Raw genomic sequence first — 19,275 nt, forward strand, 5'->3', positions numbered from 1 at the left:
TTCCCCTATTCTGACCTGTGCTTTCAGCCTCTTGTTACATTAATCATACTAAGCAGCCAGTCTCAGACACTTATTGTAAGATTAAACAATACAACATCAAATATTTCATCCTTTTCCATACCACTCAGTATTAGCTGAAAGCTTGCTTCAGTAATGAGCCTATATTCTTCATTCCTTTAACTTCTAATATACTTCCCAAATATTTTCCGCTTCCCTTTTATGACCCAGGATAATCACAGCCCATTTTGCACCCTCACTTTCTCTGTATTAATTTGTCTTTGTGCTTTTCTCTAATATTCAGCTTTAGACACATGTCTTTGTTTCTGTGCTTCGTGAGTTTCCTTGTAATTCACTGCTGAGCTCTAGATGCAGCCGTATGGACCCCTCTCAGACAGCCTGCCATTCTGCCCAGCCCAGCAGCTCAGGGAGTTCACCCATTTGGCTCCGTAGCTGAATGGGGCCACAGTCTCTTTAGAGGGCCACAGTCTCTTGCAGGAGCCCAGCTGTGCCTCACGGGACCACAAGTGCTTCCCAGCCCCTCTGGGCTCTCCCAGCCTCCCTGTTTCCGTAGCTTAGGAGCACAGGGCTAAGCAGGGATATTCAGACACTTTTCCTTACACTCACGCTGGCTGAATACTTTTACTCAAGGCTTCCCACTGGCAAACATCTGGTCCTTGAGCCAAGCACGCAAACACAGCAAGGGAACAAGCTCTCAGCTCACTCTAGCTGTGCATGCCCTGGCAGCAAAGCACAGACACAAACCCACTGTCAAAACCACATTTCCCCAGTGTCTTTATGCACAAACCTGGGCCAGAGCAAAGTGGTAGCAGAGCTCTGGTGCTCTCTCAAGGTAGAAGAGCTGAACATGCACTGTGATTTAGCAAGAGCACAAGGTCTCATGGGTGCAGTTTGGCTGCATCCATCACACAATGGCCCAGGTCACCACATGACAGATAAACACTGTGTAGGTGCTTGCAGAGGCAGACAGACCAAACTCCAACCAGGAATACCCACCCAAACCTGGACATGTTAGTCCAACAGTGGGCACCTTTGTTCTGCGTAGAGGATACCTTCTCCATTTCACTGCTATCCTGTTTTTTAGTCTGCCTGAGCATCATGCTGAGGGCTCATGCTGAAGTGCCAATCTACGATAAATTTCCTCATAGGTCATAGAATCATAGAATACCAGGTTGGAAGGGATTTCAAGGATCATCTGGTCCAACCTTTCTTGGCAAAAGCACAGTCTAGACAAGATGGCCCAGCACCCTGTCCAGCTGAATCTTAAAAGTGTCCAGTGTTGGGGAATCCACCACTTACCTGGGGAGATTATTCCAATTATTTCCTCTTGTGTCCAATCAGAATCTCCCCAGGAGTAACTTGTACCCATTACCCCTCATCTTTTCCTTGTAAAAAGGGAGTCTCCATCTTCTTTGTAGTCGCCCTTAAATATCGGAACATGGTGATAAGGTCTCCCCTAAGCCTTCTTTTCTCCAGGCTGAACAAACCCAGTTCTCTCAGCCTTTCCTCATACGGCAGGCTTCCCAGTCCTCTCATCACCTTTGTGGCCCTTCTCTGGACCCTCTCCAGCCTGTTCACGTATTTTTTGGACAGTGGGGACCAAAACTGAACACAGTGTTCCAGGTGTGGCCTGACACTGAGTAAAGTGGGATAATGACTTCTTTATCTTTGCTGGTGATGCCTTTGTTGATGCAACCCAGCATCCTGCTGGCGTTCTTTGCCACAGCAGCACACTGTTCACTCATATTGAGCTTGTTGTTCACCAGCATCCCCAGGTCCCTTTCACAGACCTGCTTCCCAGCTGGGTAGATCCCAGGCTGTGCTGCACTCCTGGATTATGTTTTCCCAGATGCAAGACCTTACACTTGTCCTTGTTGAACTTCATAAGGTTCTTGTTAGTCCACTCTTCCAGCCTATTCTGGTCTTCCTGCAGGGTCGCTTTCCCTTCCAATGTGTATATTTCCCCACTCAGTTTGGTGTCATCGGCAAACTTCGTTAGGATACAATTTATCCCATCATCCAGATCACTTATGAAGATACTAAACAGCATTGAGCATAATGCATCAGTTTCTCTAGGAGGAGACTGTGGGAAACCATATCGAAAGCCTTGGAGAAATTCAGGTAGACAACGTCCACTGCTCGCCCCACATCAGCCAAGCAGGTTACTTTGTTGTAGAAGGCGACCACTTTTGTCAAGCATGATACTCCCTTGCTGAATCCATGCTGGCTTTTCCCAACCACATGCTTCATTTGACTTGTGATAGCACCCAGGAGGATTCATTCCATAACTTTCCCAGGGACTGAAGTGAGACTGAAGGGCCTATAATTTCCTGGATCCTCCTTTAAGCCCTTTTTGTAGATGGAGGTGATATTGGCTTTCTGCCAGTATTCTGGGACAACCCCTGATCTCCACGACTTCTCAAAGATTATGCAGAGAGGCTTCGCAATGATGTCAGCCAGGTCTCTTAACACCCTTAGGTGATTAATGTCAGGGCACATCAATTTGTAGGGGTCAAGCTGCTGTAACAGTTCACATCCCAACTCTTCCTCCCCTGATGGTGGGTCTGTGTTTGCATCAACCTGGTTTGTTGTTCACAAGGCCCGGGGCCCAACAGTGCTGGTAAAGACAGAGATGAAAGTGTTGGTCGAACCTCTGCCTTTTCAGCACTATTGGTGATTAATTCACCTCTCCCGTTTAATAGTGGGCCAATATTTTCCTTCTGTTTCTGCTTGCTTCTTATGTACCTGAAGAACCCTTTGTTGTAGTTTTTGACATCTCTGGTCAATTTCAATTCAAGCTTAGCTTTTGCTTTTCTAACTGCATCTCTGCATGCATCTTCTGGAATCAGGCTGATGTCTGCTGTGCTCTGGTGCGAATATTCTCCTGGACTTCCCTACAGCAGTCTCTGATTTGATCTAAGAAGCAGTTCTCATTTCTTCCCTCTGTCACCTCCAAATGTGTTTCTTGTTGGTTCCTGCCAGTGGCTTTCAGCAGAACAGCATCTGGAAACATCAAGTCATTACCAGCAGAGAAGAAATCTTTCACATTCTCCTCCTGTCAATGACAAATTGCCTTTTTTTTGTTTATTCCCCTCCCTGTGTCACTTGCCTCTGCTGTTTGCCCAAGGGATCTGCTGTGGGAAAAGTCTCCTAAGGCAGTCAGCGCATCCTGAGTCCGCTGACTTTTTGTTTTGCTGGAGCAAATAGCAAATCCTTGCTGCTGAGACAAAGTAGTGCTTCTATAACAAAGTCCCCACATGCCCTCCATCAAGGACATTGCCAGCTATTCTTTATTTGCTGTTTACCATACACCCCAGGCTGGCACTGTAACTGGGCCTTGCTACCAGAAGTGAAGCCAAGGCCAGGCACCTGGAGGAGGACATGCAAAAAAGAAGGCTGCTCTCCTGCAATCAGTCACAAGAGACCCCCCAAAATTATTCACTCGGTCACCTAGAAAGCACAGGCTACTTCACTCACATGCAAAGTAACTCCAGTGTCAGTCTTTATGCAGCAAGAGACAGGCAGAGCAGAGCAAATTTTAGAGGGGAGGAGCAGGGAAGTGTCTGGAGTCCTCAGTACTAACTTGGACAGCAGTGCAATTTTTCCTGTGTGGAGGTGGGAAGAAGGAAGACAGAAAGCTTCACTGCTCACTACGGTTAGTTGGGATAAAGGCAAAGAGTGAGCTAAATCCAGATGACTCACTTTGACTCAAGGCAATAATGAAGATTTTAAAGAGCTGTGATAACTAAATACAGGCTGCTTACTCCAAGACTTAGGTCAAAGCAGCCCAGTCAGCCTCTCTGGCTAAGTCTATACACAGCGGAGATGGAGCTCCTGGGTCCTGATTGCACTTTGGCCATATGATACCACTGTGGCAGGAGAAGATTTGGCCATGGCCTAGCTGTGTATGGGTCTGGGCTTCCTGCCAAAGGTAAACCCGGGCAGGCAGGCAGGCAGGGAGAAGCCATGGTAAGCCCCAGCTGGTCCCTCAATAAGGTGAGCTGGAACCATGGGGTGACCAGCATGCCCGTCTTGGAGCCAGGATGGCAGGGTACAGCATAAAGAGCTCCTGCCCTGTGGTGCATGCTCAGCAAAAGAGATTGCTGGTTTTATCAGGGCTTTTTACCATTCCTGTCTATTACACTGGAAAGCAGACAGCATTTCTGCTGTGGAACATCTAGCAAGAACGAAAGAATTCCAAAAAAAATAAGAGTTTTGGTCAACAATGTCATAGAAGACATTAGTCCTTGATTTTGTTTTTAGAGGCCCTGCTATGAAAGTTTAGTCCCTGTCCCCATTCACATCCCTGAGCTCTAGAAACAGTGCTGGTAAAAGCACAGCGAATGGATGAATCCAGCCACAACTGAAGAGGAGTGACTGCCCCAGAGAGGAATAATCAGGCCTGCCATATGGGGAGAGCTGGGCTGCCACTCTCAGACTCAAGGGCCTATGCACATCCAGAAGCCTCATGGAAAAAAACAACCCTCATGATCTGGGGGACACTAACACCTTTCTGCTGGTGCCTGAGACACCTACATGGGGAAGAAGTTGGAGACTCTCTTTTGAGGGGAAAGTAACTTTTCGGGCCAGGAGGCCAGTGCCTGCATGGAGCCAAAATCATATATCCCAGAAAGGTCCATCTGAGCCTCTCCCTCTTTAGACCCCATTTATTGTTTCTAAAGAGGAAGGCAGGACCCATGATGAACCACAGGTAAAGCACAAGTATGAAGGCCTTCCGTCTTTCAGTGCTATAGAGATAGACTGTAACTAGACATTTAAGAAAATTAACTTTGAGGACCACAGGTCAGAATGCTGAGATACGACAGATACAACCAACTCTGCAAGGTCTGAAGAAATTCAGCCTAGGGTGCTTAAGGGAGCAGCTGAAGCAATCTCAGAATCATTAGCAATTATCTATGAAAACTAGAAGGCAGGAGAGGTCCTAGAGGATAGGGACACGGCAAAAACGCCCCCAGAAAACCCATAACAAAACCTGTCTTGAAGGATAGGTTAAAGGACTGTCGATCAGTCAGCCTAACACTGAACTTTGAGAGCTGGAACAAAGTATTAAGTCATCCATACATATGTACAGGATAAGAAGATAAGGAACAATGAATATGGGCTTGTCAAGGAAAAATCTTGTCAAACAAAATTTATTTCCTTCCTTGGCAGGGTAATGGGTCTAAAGGATTACAGGCAAGGAGTAGATGTGATTTTCCTTTAATTTTATAAGGCTCTTGGCATACTCCCTGTGATGTTTTCAGAAGCAAGCTAAGAAAAGAAGGTCTAGATGGAATTAATATGAAGTGGATGAGTGATTGAAAATGAATTTTCAAGAGTTATAATCAGTGATTTCCTGACCACTTGGGAGAACATCTCTAGATGGTTCCCACAAGGGACTGTCCTGGGTCCAGTTCTATTCAATATTTTCATTAGTAAGCTGCATAGTGGATTGCAAAATACACAGAATATTTGCAGATGGCATAGTTTAGAGACAGAGGATTCTGTTAGGATTTGGATTCAAAGTTATCTTGACAAACTGGAGACATAGTCTGAAAACAATAAGGTGAAATGTGATAAAGACAAATGCAGAGGGACATAGACAGGAAGAAGAAAGCATATGACCATGTCAAAATCAGAGAATTTCTGACTAAGTGCCAGTAGTGCAGAAAAGGATCACAGGCTGGTGCAGGAATCAGCAAAGTGATACTGCTGGAGGGGTGGGGGAATTACGGAAAACCTTTTCACGTGTATTAAGAGGCATGTACCGTGTAAGACATAGTGGGTAAAGACTCCAGTCTGTCAGTACGGGTGAAGACAGCTAGACTGCTCAATTTCATTTTCAAGAAAGCATTTCAGGAATGATATCACAACATCTGTGATGGCATGATGGGAAGAAGAGGACACTCTCAAGGCCTTTGCCAGTTCTCATTTCTGTGATTCATGAACAGTTCCCCAGTTCCAGAAAGGAAGGTTCAGTCTGATTTTAAATTCAGTCTCACCTCTCACGAGTTTACTGCACGTCACGTTCAACCACACTGTGACTGCTTCATTCGCTGCAAAAGATGAGACTGCTTTGTATAGGAGACAAGTCTTTTGAGTGTGAGTAAAAGCCAATGGAGAGATATAAATAAAAATTACTTTGATTTACATACATATTTAAAAACTTGAAAATCAAATCATTGAAAAATGTTCCTATCTTAAAATCTGGGTTTTCTTTTAAATGCAAATGTTTTGGTTATGACTGTTACGTATGTCTCAGTAATCTGCAGATAAGGGAGCTGCTAAGCAAAGGACAGTTCTCAGTGCTATTCTGTCCTTTGTAGAAAAATTTGTTGACGTTTTACTGTAAAATCATGCAACAAGACAGAATGGATCAATGTGCTTAGGAAGTAAACTTGTCTCCATGACAGAACCCATTAAAGACATAAGGTCTGCAAGGACTAACTCTTCCTAAAGGTGAGCCAGTAATATTTAAATACTTGGCTGTACTGTTTGCATTAGAGAGGAAATGGTTTAGACAGCTGATGAATGTCAAAATGTTCAAAGATGCCTTCCAGTCAGTTTGGGCTTCCTTCATCTCTCTTACATCTTTAATGAGCAACTCTGACCTAAGGTACTCCCTGCCATTCTATCTGAAGGAAAGTAGGGATTTACTCAGATGTCTTCTGACTTTACCTACTGTCTTTTTGTGTAACCCAGCTTTCCTGATAATAAACATGCCGGTTAGGAGGGTCAGGGTGGCTGACAGGCTTGGTAACAGTAGATAGGTACTGAAACAAAAGCAACTGCTTCATTTACAAAGAAGTTAGGCAGCGTCCAAGGCAGCCGGCTTGGTGGGACCACATCTCACCGAGCAAGGATGCAGCAGGAAGAATTCTTCAGCCTACTTCTATGATAACCAAAAGCATCTCAAAACACCCTAGAACAGAAGACACAGCACAGCAATGCTTGTGTGCTCCTGGAGCAGCCCTCAGCTGCAGGCCATCAGTTATCTGCCTCAGGGGCACAAGGCTGGCTGATGACTTTATTCACAGGTACTAGCAAATACTAGGCTTATTCGGTGGAAGATGGTTGCTTCTGCTACAGGCAACAGCAGGAACTTTCTATCTTAAAAAAGTACAAATGCCTTCTCTCACTCTAGCATCATATGGCTACTTGCAAGCTTTACTACAAGCTTTCCTGGGGTTTTCTTCCCCAAAGTCCTTGAAAGCTTCCTGATAGTTGAGGGAAAAGAGTTAGATGTGTTCACCAGCAATGAGGGCACACTGTAAAATACACTCTCATGTCATTTTTAGCCCCATAAATGCTCCTCTTCTGAAAATCACTTCTCTCCCACAGCTATATCAAGTGGCCTCCACCTTGATGGCATTTTCCTGAGATTTACAGCCCCAGGCTCCATCTCTTGAGGACCAATGAACTCAAGGGCACAAGATCAGCAGACAGGAGCAGAGAATCAGGCCCACTGCATCAGTGCCTTCACACACCACCCACGAATTTGGGGTGCAGGAAAAGGGTAGCAAAACCTCTCCTACCAAAGAGCACATTCAGTGATACCTGGAGGGACTCAGCATGGAGCTGGGCAGAGAGCATGGCCACGGGAGCACCACTGATGCAAAGCAAAGGCCCAGCCTGGGGCTCGTGCATCACTCATGCTTCAGAGTCTAGGATTTATCCGGAGGAAGCAGAGCTCAGTTATAAATAGCACTGGATAAGGCTGGCCCTACTTTCAGTTTGTTTTCTTCCTGCTGGGATTCGGATGCTCTGCTTTGTACAGTGTGTCACCAGGAAATCTGCTTGCTTATTCCCCTCACAGCACTTCCCACTGTATTTATTTGGCTGGTATGTTAACAGCCGAGGAGAATTAGAATCTCACCTGTTTGTCCTGTCGGTGGCCGTGTTCCCGTGTCAAACACAGCATGCAGCTGAGCGATGGGTGCCAGAGGCCAGCAAAGCTCAGGGGTATTTAACCAGTTGGAATTCACAGCTCTTGGTTTCAATTCTGACTGTGCTCATTGAGCAAGATTTCCAATTTACAGACAAAATATGAAGTTCCCCGCTCCGTGTACAGGGAAAGCAGACACACACGGCAGGCCGGCTCACATCCAAATCCCCAAGCTGTCTGATACTGCTAAATCAGAGACAGCATCTGTAACAGAAGGTTCCCATCATCACAGGATTGAGCAGGCTTGCAGTAGGGATGGGGAGAGACGGCCCCAGGGCCTGGTGGGTGCTGAGGTTCTGAGGTACCACATGCAGCTGGGGCAGCTCACTATGGCAGCAGGGGTAAGAGCAAGGTGGGAGCCATGGCCAGACCCGGCTCTCCACATCTCCCTATATATCTGTGCAATTTTCTTGCACTGTCCTTGCCCCACTTGCCTCTAACTCTGCTCTTACCACTCTCTCATCTGTTTCATCCTCTTCAAAGAAGCACTCTGCTGTTTCACAGGCTGCATCAGTGCCATTAAGACCCATCCAGTCCATATGCTTTCACATTTCATAGGCCAGCAAAAAGAAATACATTTTTACACTAAGATACAACATAATTTCCTGATTCCTATTAAATATTTAGCTAACTTTTTTGATTACTATAAAGCAGTAGAACAGGATTCAAAGATCCAAGCAACCAAACAAATGCATTACAACTTTTCTGCCCTTTTAAACCTCAGGCTAACATTTTCCAACATCCCAAGGCCTTCAGGGAATCTTAAATTTTATAAGTGAAGTTTTCTCCACAAACTAGCACCAGTACAACTATCAGGCAAAGAAAATTACTTATACTTTGCTTGCAGACATCAGAAAAGAAATAAACAACCTGAAAACCCATAAGAAGATGGTTTGGATCTTAAGTAAAAGGAAAAGGAGGGAGAAGAACAATACAGCACTAAAGGAGAATTTATTTAGCAAGCAGCAGTGAGAGCAGAAGGCAGAAAGTAAGTTCAGCATCTGTATGAAGTACAGAGAAAAGCAGCATCAAAGCAGAAAAAGCTGCTTTTCAGACAAACGTTAAATGATCTGTAAGGGATGCTTTGCAACAGAATTTCTAACCCACAAGAATCCACACCCAAGGCACAATTTAAAAATAACCAGCTACAGAAACTGAATCTCCAGAAAGTGTAGTCTGATACCATCTCAAAAAAACAACGTTGAAGCTAAAAGATCAGGGATTTTGTTCATTATTGTCAAAGGTACTTAGGAAGAAGCATTTGGACACTTACCTTGCCTAACCTTAAAGTGGCTCAAAAAGTGTCCAAAAGGTTTTGAACAAGGTAGAAACATGCTGCAAAGGATTTTATCCAGCATTTCTGCCACAGTCGTATCTTGCACTTTCCGCCACCTCCACTATGCTTAAATAAGCCCAAAGATTCTGGATGAATTTCTGTGGCTCAGCAGAGCCTTTCCAAAAAATGGTGAAACTTGACTCTGTGGGAGACAGGATTTCCTCCAGCAGGGCTGTGACTCTGCAGTGAGCTCTCCCAGCGACTGAAGGGACTCTCCCAGCGGCAACCAGAAAGCCGCTGATGTTGACCCTATTTTCTACAGCAAGCATGTGGCAACCCTTCCAAAGCACAGCCCTGCCTGCCCACACTTCCCTCCAGGAGAGGACAAGGGAGCAAACACATGATAGGTGTTTGCTGGCCACTAGATGCCTCACAGTGAGGAGTGCAGTGTCAGGTCCTTGACAGACTGATGCAACTGCTGCTGCAACAGCCTGTTACTAGATAGGAGAGACTTAGATAGATTGGATCGTTGGGCCAACATCAATGGTATGAGTTTCAACAAGGGCAAGTGCCAGGTCCTGCACTTGGGCCACAATAACCCCATGCAGCGCTACAGGCTTGGGGAAGTGTGGCTGGAAAGCTGCCCGGCAGAAAGAGACATGGAGGTTCTAATTGACAAGCGGCTGAATATGAGCCGGCAGTGTGCCCAGGTGGTCAAGAAAGCCAACGGCATCCTGGCTTGTATTGGAAATAGTGTGGCCAGCAGAAGTAGGGAGGTGATTGTGCCCCTGTACTCAGCACTGGTGAGGCCACACCTCGAGTATTGTGTCCAGTTTTGGGCACCTCAATACAAGAGAGATATCGAGGTGCTGGAGCAAATGCAGAGGAGGGCAACGAAGCTGGTGAAGGGCCTAGCAAACAAATCATGCACCTGGGCAGGAATAACCCCATACACTGCTACAGGTTAGGGGCTGACCTGCTAGAAAGCAGCTCTGCAGAGAGGGACCTGGGAGTCCTGGTGGACAACAAGTTGGTCGTGAGCCAGCAATGTGCCCTTGTGGCCAAGAGGACCAGTGGTATCCTGGGGTGTATTAAAAAGAGTGTGGCCAGCCGGTCGAGGGAGATCATCCTCACCATCTACTCTGCCCTGGTCTGGCCACATCTGGAGTCCTGTGTCCAGTTGTGTGCTCACCAGTTCAAGAAAGACAGGGAACTACTGGAGAGAGTCCAGCCGAAGATGATCAGGGTGCTGAAGCACAACTCTTATGAGAAAAGGCTAAGAGACCTGGATCTGTTTAGCCTGGAGAAGAGAAGACTGAGAGGGGATCTCATCAATGCTTGTAAATATGTAAAGGGCAGATGTCAAGAGGATGGGGCCAGACTCTTTTCAGTGGTGCCCAGCAACAGGACAAGGGACAATTGGCACAGACTGGAACACAGGAAATTCCATTTCAACATGAGGAAAAACTTCTTTACTTTTGAGGGTGACAGAGCACTGGAACAGGCTGCCCAGAGAGGTTGTGGAGTCTCCTTCTCTGGAGATATTCAAAACCCGCCTGGACATGATCCTATGCAAACTGCTTTAGGTGAACCTGCTTTGGTAGGGTGGTTGGACTAGATGGTGCCTGAAGGTCTCTTCCAACCCCTACGATTCTGTGATTCTGTGACTCTGTAAGAAAAAAAGCCCTCTTCTCAGCTGTAAATAAACCCTAATCATCGTCTTTTTTGAAAAGAAGGGAGAAAGTAAGAACAAAGCTCAGAGGCTGGCAAAGGGAGAGTTTCTATGCTGAAAGCCCCTTCCCAGCAGGATGTCACTTCTTCCCAGAGGATACTGCTCTCATGGGCTCTGGGTCCCAAAGTCTAGTCAAGTTGTCCCACTTTGGCCACCCATGTTAACGTCCAGAGCCAAGCCCCTGGATTGAGCCATTGGCTCAAACAGGTACCCTGTCCACAGACTTGCTTTCTCAGTACTCAGTGCTAGAGATGATGGGAGTGTGAGGATTTTGCTGTCTATTTGGAGCATTATTTTGATTAAAGTGGGGTTTAGCTTAATCCCACATAGGCTTTTGCCCAGCAGAACATGACAGGTTTGACACAGTGTCCCAAGAGCTGACTCCTTTTAAGCTGCCAGAGGCAGAGGACTGAATTCACTGACGTGGGAGACCATTTCTACTTCTATGTTCCTGTTTGACATAAGGTTTTAGTGGTGTATTAGCCACATTGAACTGCATGCATATACATTCACATGTGTATGTATGTGTTCATTCCCTTCTGGCTTTTGGATCTTAATCAATTGGCAGTAAGGAATTAGAAATGTGTAATTTAAAACAAGTCAGAATTTTCCATTATTTACAATGCAGTAGCACTTAATACATGGAAGACAATTGCCAAATCTATAAGAAGCCATTGCTATGCTCTTTAAAAATATGGGGAGCGGTATCAGGTAGACAAACTCAATCTTAGGTAACAGAATTAGAAAATTTATATTATTCTATTTTGCTCTTAATAATGGGTTATGTTACATCAGCTTTGCTTTATGCAAACTTACTGAGATATTACTAAGCCACTGAAGATGAAATGGCACAAGAAAAGAGCTGTCAGCCTCCTTTACTCCCTTCCCATTTTGCTTCCATTGTGAAAGGGCTGCATTGTTTCAAAAGGAAGGAGCCAGGCAGTCCAGAGAACAAAGGCTCCTAATTGTTCAGGAGAACTTTGTTACTTTTCTAATTGGTCTTCAAAGTCATGGGCCTGCAGTCTCTACAAAAGTGAGGACTGCACACGGTGGTCTAGACAAAAACCAGGCTTCAGACTAGTTGTGGTGTTGGTAGGGGAGAATATAACATCTTTGAACCAAATTTGAGAAACAAGGCATCACTTTCTAGAATAATTTCATGCTGAATGAGAAATAACAATCCAATGTCTCAACCTAACACATAGTCCTTCACGTTGCTTTTCCTCCCATCAAATGGAGAGAAAAGCTTTTCTAAACCTTTTGGCTGATATTTACAAATGCTTACAGTTCAGATCTTTCCAACAGAGGTACAAGCTCTTCTGATTGCTGTGCAATCATCTTATTACTACCTGTCCTGGTTCCGGCAGGATTAATTTTCCCAAGGATCCAGCCGGGACACAGGTATTCCACACCTGTGAGCCATGCCTGGGCTATAGGGAGAGCTGGCCAGGGGAGGGGGCAGGAAGCTGCTGCTGGGAGTGCTCTGGGGCTTCATTGGTCCGGTGGGTGAGCAGTAGTACTGTAATCGCATCTGTACATTCCTCTGTTGGTGTTATTGTTGCTGTTTTCCTTTTTCCTTTACTGTTCTGTTAAACTGCCTTTATCTCAACCCACAAGTTTTGCCTTTTTCTCCCAGTTTCCCCTCTGCTGTGGGGTGGTCCGAGCAAGTGGCCACGTGGTTCTTTGTCGCTAGCTGAGACCAAATGACAACACTACCCTTGCTCACTAGTTTCGTAGCAAGTCAAAAACTGTGAAGTTTACTTTATTGCAGGAAAACTAATAATGATTCTCAGCACTCAACCTTTGGAAATAAAACAAACAAGCAGGAACTAGAGTCTACTTATACCTACACCTACCCATATCCATGAGTTAATTTATCTCCGTTTCATAGCTATCTCCCTAGAGTGCCTAATGATTTTTTTCACCTCTGAGCCACAGTGCCGCCAAGTAGTACACACAAACCTACCTCTAAAACCCCTGTACAGACTGCTTCTACTGCTGAATGTACCTGCTTCTCACCTGTAGGGATGAGGCTACTAATAACACCCCTTAAGCATACTGTGCCCTTCACAGTATCTTGTGGGTCACAAATGATCTGGGATTCTGGCATCTATAGTGTGCAGTAACAACTGTTGACTTCCCGTAGCATGCCACAGTAAGGCCATGAAAAGCTGCACATAGCACTTACTAAAAAAGCCTGACAAAATAGCTTTTTTTACTGGAAGCCTAAATGGCAACAGGAGAAGCTTCAAGTTCTTTGTGTGTGCATGTGTGTGTGTGCCTGACACACTATATTATGATAACAACCCATGGCTGGGGTACCACGTTAACCTGTAAGAAGAGCTAAAAATGTTTGCTAGAGGAAAAGCTTTGGACAGCCAAGCAACAAATATAAAATTCAGGTCTTCTCTGAAATGTTACATTTGCATAACCTCTCTGTTTATAGCAAGCACCAGTCTTGCTTTTGACATATTCCACATTCATCTGCAGTCCCACCAAGATCCTTTGATTTCTTTGACTTTTATTGGAAGATGCAATAACAAGGAGGCATGGCTGCAGGACAATCCATGTATGGCATGTCCCAAAGTACAAGGAACATTGACACTGTGTCTAGAGGTATGACTGCATTAGGCAGCCTAAATCAAGTGACAGCAATAGTTAACAGCAGCAACAGCTGTAGCGCAGGCTAGCAAACCAAATACACACCCCTGCACCTCAACAGGCTCATATAGACTGTGTTGAAATATGTGCTGCCATACTTCTACTGCTATAAACAAGATCAGAAGCGTATATACCTTCCATTGCTCCAATCTTAACTCAGATTACACTGTGGACATAACTACAAAGTCAGCTGGATGTAGCAACACATTCACCCCAGTCCTTCACAATATCATCTGTCTGGTGACTCTTTGTGACGGATGCCAGAGTGGTATTACTTTAAGAGCATTGCCTGCACATCACAATTTTAAATTCACTAGAATACTTCAAGGTACTGTGTCTTGAGTCCCAGTGGCAGCCAATTCCACAGGCAGCTCCCCCTGCGTGTATTGTGATCAGCAGAGCTCTCTTTTAGGGCTGATATATGTTATATATATATACTGCTCATCACTTGTTGCCCTGTGATTTTGTATTTGAAACATAAATAGCATTGCATGCTAGTATATATAAAGGAGATCAGTTCCTCCCCAAACAGAAGTAATTTATAATAATGAAAACTAGGGAGAAATAATTGTTTATAGCAAACTTTTGCTGACATGTTTAGTTTCTGTTGAGGACCAAGGATTCATGCAATTGCTTTGCCTTTCTGCATATTTCAAAATTAGCTTGAAATACAACTTAATAATCAATCACTAATGCATGTATTAAACTAACACCTTTCCCCATACAGCACTTTTCCTGCTGTGCCCAAACTCAACCCAATTAAAAGCTCAGTTAGAGGAAAGGAAAAGCAGCCTTACCTGCCACACTGGTTCCGTGTGCTTTCCTGACTTAGCACTACTCTTGTAGCTGGGCTGGGAGGATGCCTTCTTCAGGTTGTAGATGGCCACATTGCCATCATAGAAGCCCACTGCCACAAGGTAGGGGTGGTCATTATGGAAGTCCAGGCACATTATGCCACTCTCACTGCTGAAGACATACTCTGGGAAGGAGGGGTTCTTCATGGTGTAGAGCAGGAGCATGCCCTGGCCCTGCTTCATGAAGTCATCTAAACAAAGAGGAGATTTGCTGTTTAAATCAGTTTCCAAGATCCTCTGCTATTAAGACATACAATCTGACAGCACTCACCTATGCCTAAAACCAACCTGAGCCAAAGGACAAAATGTTCATGTTGGCATGCCTACATCTGAATACCCTTTCCTCCATTGATATGTCATCCCCAGGACATGGGGACAGTGTGCTTATGCAGAAAAACTACTGTTTCGGCAGTTTTTTCCTAGGAGACACTTGAGAAGCGTGGAGGAAAAAAGAATCTGGGGACACTTCTTTCTTTGGGCTAGGATTTCACTAACATTGCAGAGACAGGCCGAACCAAGGATAGAGGCATTTCAATTTCAATATTGGCAATATTTGATATTACAGCCTCCACTGCTTCTTCAAAGAAAAGCATTTCATTGTAGTATCTGTAAAGCATCATATCCACTGCCGTTACACATAACTGTACAATGCAGAAGTCACTACAGCTTTATTTTCTGCTAATGTCCACCATCTCCTCTGTGCTTGGCACAGAAGCTCTTTTTTTGCCAAGACCTTCCATTTTCTTTTCTATTTACTTTCACCTTTCCTTTGTGCTGCCTGAAATTAGCTCTCCCTATTTTCAATAGGACCATCTTTCTTTCGTGTTTTTTTTATCATGTCCTGACTGTCTCTGCAATTCTATGGTTTTTTGCTCATCTGAGAAACAATTTCCACATTCTTTTAAAGGGGAAGAAAAGCTGTTGATGTAGATAAGCTCACCAGAAGCAAAGAAGGAGCTTTCCTAATCTATGAAAACAATGCTCTCTCTCTGAGTATCCTACCCATCTCTCCAAGCACTTTTTCTTACTGTCAAATGCCCTCTGGCACAGAGTATATGAGAAAAAAATTTACTGCTTTCTGTGCTTCAAGTATCCACTATATGTCCTATTTCCAGAACAGTCATCTCCTTTTAAAAGTGCTTCCTACCTTTCCTAACCTTTTTCACCAGCCTGCAGGGTAAGGGCTTGGTAAGTGTGTACCCCACTGGTAACACTAACTTCATAGAACTCTCCTTGGGGGCAAGCTGATCCCAAAGCAGCATGCAGGTACAGACATTGCTTACCTCAAATTTATCAGGGCTACAGAAAGAACATTCAAAGAACCAGTAAAGAAACCCACACATCAACAAAACTATTATTGCTGCTTTGTATTTGGATTGTGGAAATACTCTGTTTTCACAGGTCTCTCTGTACATTAGGGCCAGGCAGGGGAAATGGCTTCCTTATTTTGCAGAAACGTGAGATTCCGATACTGGCATTGCTTTAAATGTATCTGAACCCAAATAATATTTTTAACTTTTTTTTTTTTTTAAGAGGGGGAATTTTATTCCTTGAATTCTAACTGACAAGGAAGTGAACTTGCTTTCTCCATCAGAGATTTGCCCTGTTTATTGAATTCACAGAATTGTCTTTGTTCTTAGCCAAGTAACATCCTTGAACTGGTATTAAGTTGAGGTCCAGCCATGATAAGGATGAATCCCTCCTCTCCTCAGGAGCAAAACCACTTGGGAAGGCTGTGGAAATGACCTACCAGGAATGACTCTTAGCAGAATGGACTATGAAGTCAAATCGGTTAGACATCCTTTGAATTAAACCTGTTTCATGCTTTTATTGCTCCTGGAGTGTGCTGACCTGCCAGGCCTATTTCCAAAAAGTCTGTGGTGCACATTAATTTTCTATCTGTTGACAATGTGCTGAGGGGTCTTAGACAGCTGTCCCCCATGCTCCCTGCAGAGACAGCAGAGGAGACACCTCTTCAGAGGGTGATTCAGCCACCAAAGATCTGAATTGGATTTTGGAGGTACTTCTCTCTCCACTGATTGGGCACTATCACAAGCCACCATATTCTTCATTTAGAGACGATGGAGCAGGCCTTTATCATCCAAAATAACTCAGGAGCTTTAGCAAGTCCAGCTGGAGGTTAGCCTGGCCAGGGAAAAGCAAGGTCTTGGGAAGAAGCTGTGGCAGAGTGAAACATGGGATTCAGTTTGCAGATTAAGACACCCAAATGCAGATCTACATGTGGCTGGCTGCCTGTGCGCTCAGAGTCTAACTTCCTGCTACTATCGATAGAGGTCAATCAATCCACTTCACTGAGAGTAGAAAACTCATGTTAAAGAAGATGCCTATATTTGGTCTGCTGATTTACTCTCCAGGCTCCATTGACTGTAATGGCCAGCCCTCTACTGACTGGCAAACCCATGTTAATCCCAGAGCTGAATCCTACTCATTGTCTCCTTCATGTTACGAAATACCATGGATATGGGTTAAATCACAGATGTGTGAATACTGCATGTAAGCCTGGATAATATGATAGCTAAAGTACAGCCTGTTTCTGACAAAAGGCAAAGTAAGGAGAATAATCTACAATTAACACTGAAGCATGGCACATAAATCCCAGTAAAACAATAACCTTCTGAGAGTAGGCATATAAATCCTTTTCAATGAAGGGTGAATTCTCACCCAAAGTACTAAACTGTGACATACCAACATGTTCTTTAATAAATGGGAAAAAAAAGGGCTTATTTCATTAGCGATATTCAATGTTCCAGAATGGCAGGGACAGCATATACCCACAGCAGCATATCTGTAGTATAGCTTTGAAGCTCAGCCTGTTCAACAGAAAGATTTGTGTTTTTCAGTAAAAACTAGCAGAGCACTGCAGTGTGTGCCAAATCCTGTGTAGTCAGTCTCTCAGGATGCAAGTAGCTCACTGAAACAATGTTAGAAGACCACAGAGCACACAGCAAAGCAGAAGGTGCAGACCCAAGAGCTAACAACCTCCAGCACCACTGCTGGAGGTGAAAGCATCAGCTTCAGATGTGAGACAGCTGCTCTGCACCGCATGGAGGTACCAGCATGCAGTGGAAGAGCAGAGAATATCTGCCCCATGAAAACCCACAAAGTGCAAACAGGCTCTTTTTCTGAGACACAAGGGCTGGAGATACTAGTGATAGCAGACATTTATTCTGACAACCAGTGCCAGCAGGAGTTGTTCTTCTGCTTTACAGGAGGACACAAGGCAGCACAGCAAGAAGAGGAGAGCGAACAGGCTCTTGCTGTAATGAGGAAGAGTTGGGTGTCATGAGGATCCTCACTGTTGACCTGAGCAGAGGTTAATTTTCAGACCCTTACACATAACAAGTGTATGTGGGTAGACAAGTTTTGCTAACAAAAGATGCAGATAGCACGACTACTGGCCTCAAACTGGAGAGCTGAGCCTGTAAACGTTACATGCAATAGGTTTCAAAACAACTATTACCACTGTCTAAAAAATTAATCTGCATTTGCACTTAAAGCTGGGCAGATTAAATCCAAATCCTTTTCAGAAAAATACCAATTTAGTGGTAGCAAAGTACCCCAGAATATCACTGTGGTACCACCAAACAGCTCATGCAAAACAAAAATCTGAAAAGCATCCAAATCTTTTGTTCTGATGCTTACTAAGTGCTTGTTTTAACAGATTTGTCATTTATATTTTTCCTTTGCTGCATTTAAAAGAATCAGCAAATGTTCAATATCAGATCAAAATATTTTATTTGCTGGACAGATTTATTTTTTTATTTGCATTTTTCCCTTTTGGTTCATCAAAAAAATATTGAAACATGCATGGTTTTCCCCCATTTCCTCCAAAATGCTTAGTGGCTGAACCAGTATGCTCAATACAACAGTATCCTCAAGTTAGAAACTACAATGGTTGGGGTAAATCCTGCATTCACACAATAAATCTCAATGCGGGGACCCTCCATGGTCATGAGTCGAAGTAGAGATTTTTACTACACAAGAAGCCAGTGCTACAGGTTCTTGTGTGATAAACTGACAAATTATCTTTTCTTTGGAGGATATGAAACCCAAACCACTGCAGCATTACATCTTAGATCTGCGATACACAGCTTTCGATAAATCAAGTCTGCCAGATGTCTTACAGATATGGCTCAGACCAAGAAATCACCATGCTAAAAGGAACCACTGCTGCTTAAAATCTGTCCTTTCTCCCCCAAGAGCCTAGCTAAAAAAAGAAGCAAGATGGAGAATCACGGTTGTGAACAGCTGCTTGTTTCTGAGCATCACAGCTGCACAAGCACATATACTCTCCTTTCCTAGATATGCCCATGCTTTGATGAGCTTGCTTGCTGGGGATCTGTCCTTTCGGCTTGGGTTCCCTGGGGTGAAGCCAAACGAAGGGGCTGGCTGTGCTTTACATTCGGTTAGGCGATCTCCTCTGGGAAGAAAAGATCACTTTCAAAGCCAAAATTTTGGTACCCAAAATAAAGGCTCAGCTGTTTACTCACCTTTCGGATATTTAAAGTGTAGAGGACAAAAATGGTTATCTGGAGGCCAGTAAATTTCTCCAAGCAAATTATTATTATTATCCCCATCTACAAAATCCTGAGCACAGCCTAAGAATTTGCCTGTGCTACAGCTTGTGTGGTACAGACAGATGACTGAGCAAGTCACAAATTAATGAATTCTCAATTTATTTTTTTTTATCAGTGAACAAAACCTGTGCAGCATGGCACTGAGCACAGGCTAATCTAGCCTGCTGCAAAACATGCCGGGTGAGCTTGTG

The 19,275-nt window shown here is 44.3% G+C and overlaps 1 protein-coding gene across 1 annotated transcript in view; it reads right to left on the minus strand.

Moving 5' to 3' along the window:
- Positions 1–19,275, minus strand: part of DNAI1 (dynein, axonemal, intermediate chain 1) — a 159,885-nt gene that overhangs the window by 38,456 nt on the left and 102,154 nt on the right. The window contains exon 13 of the mRNA XM_009889756.1: positions 14,430–14,677. Coding sequence (XP_009888058.1) covers positions 14,430–14,677 — 248 coding nt within the window. The remainder of the gene's footprint in view (positions 1–14,429; positions 14,678–19,275) is intronic.

The sequence above is a fragment of the Charadrius vociferus genome, unplaced genomic scaffold (assembly GCF_000708025.1).
Source record: "Charadrius vociferus isolate BGI_N301 unplaced genomic scaffold, ASM70802v2 scaffold37, whole genome shotgun sequence".
NCBI classification, from domain to species: domain Eukaryota; kingdom Metazoa; phylum Chordata; class Aves; order Charadriiformes; family Charadriidae; genus Charadrius; species Charadrius vociferus.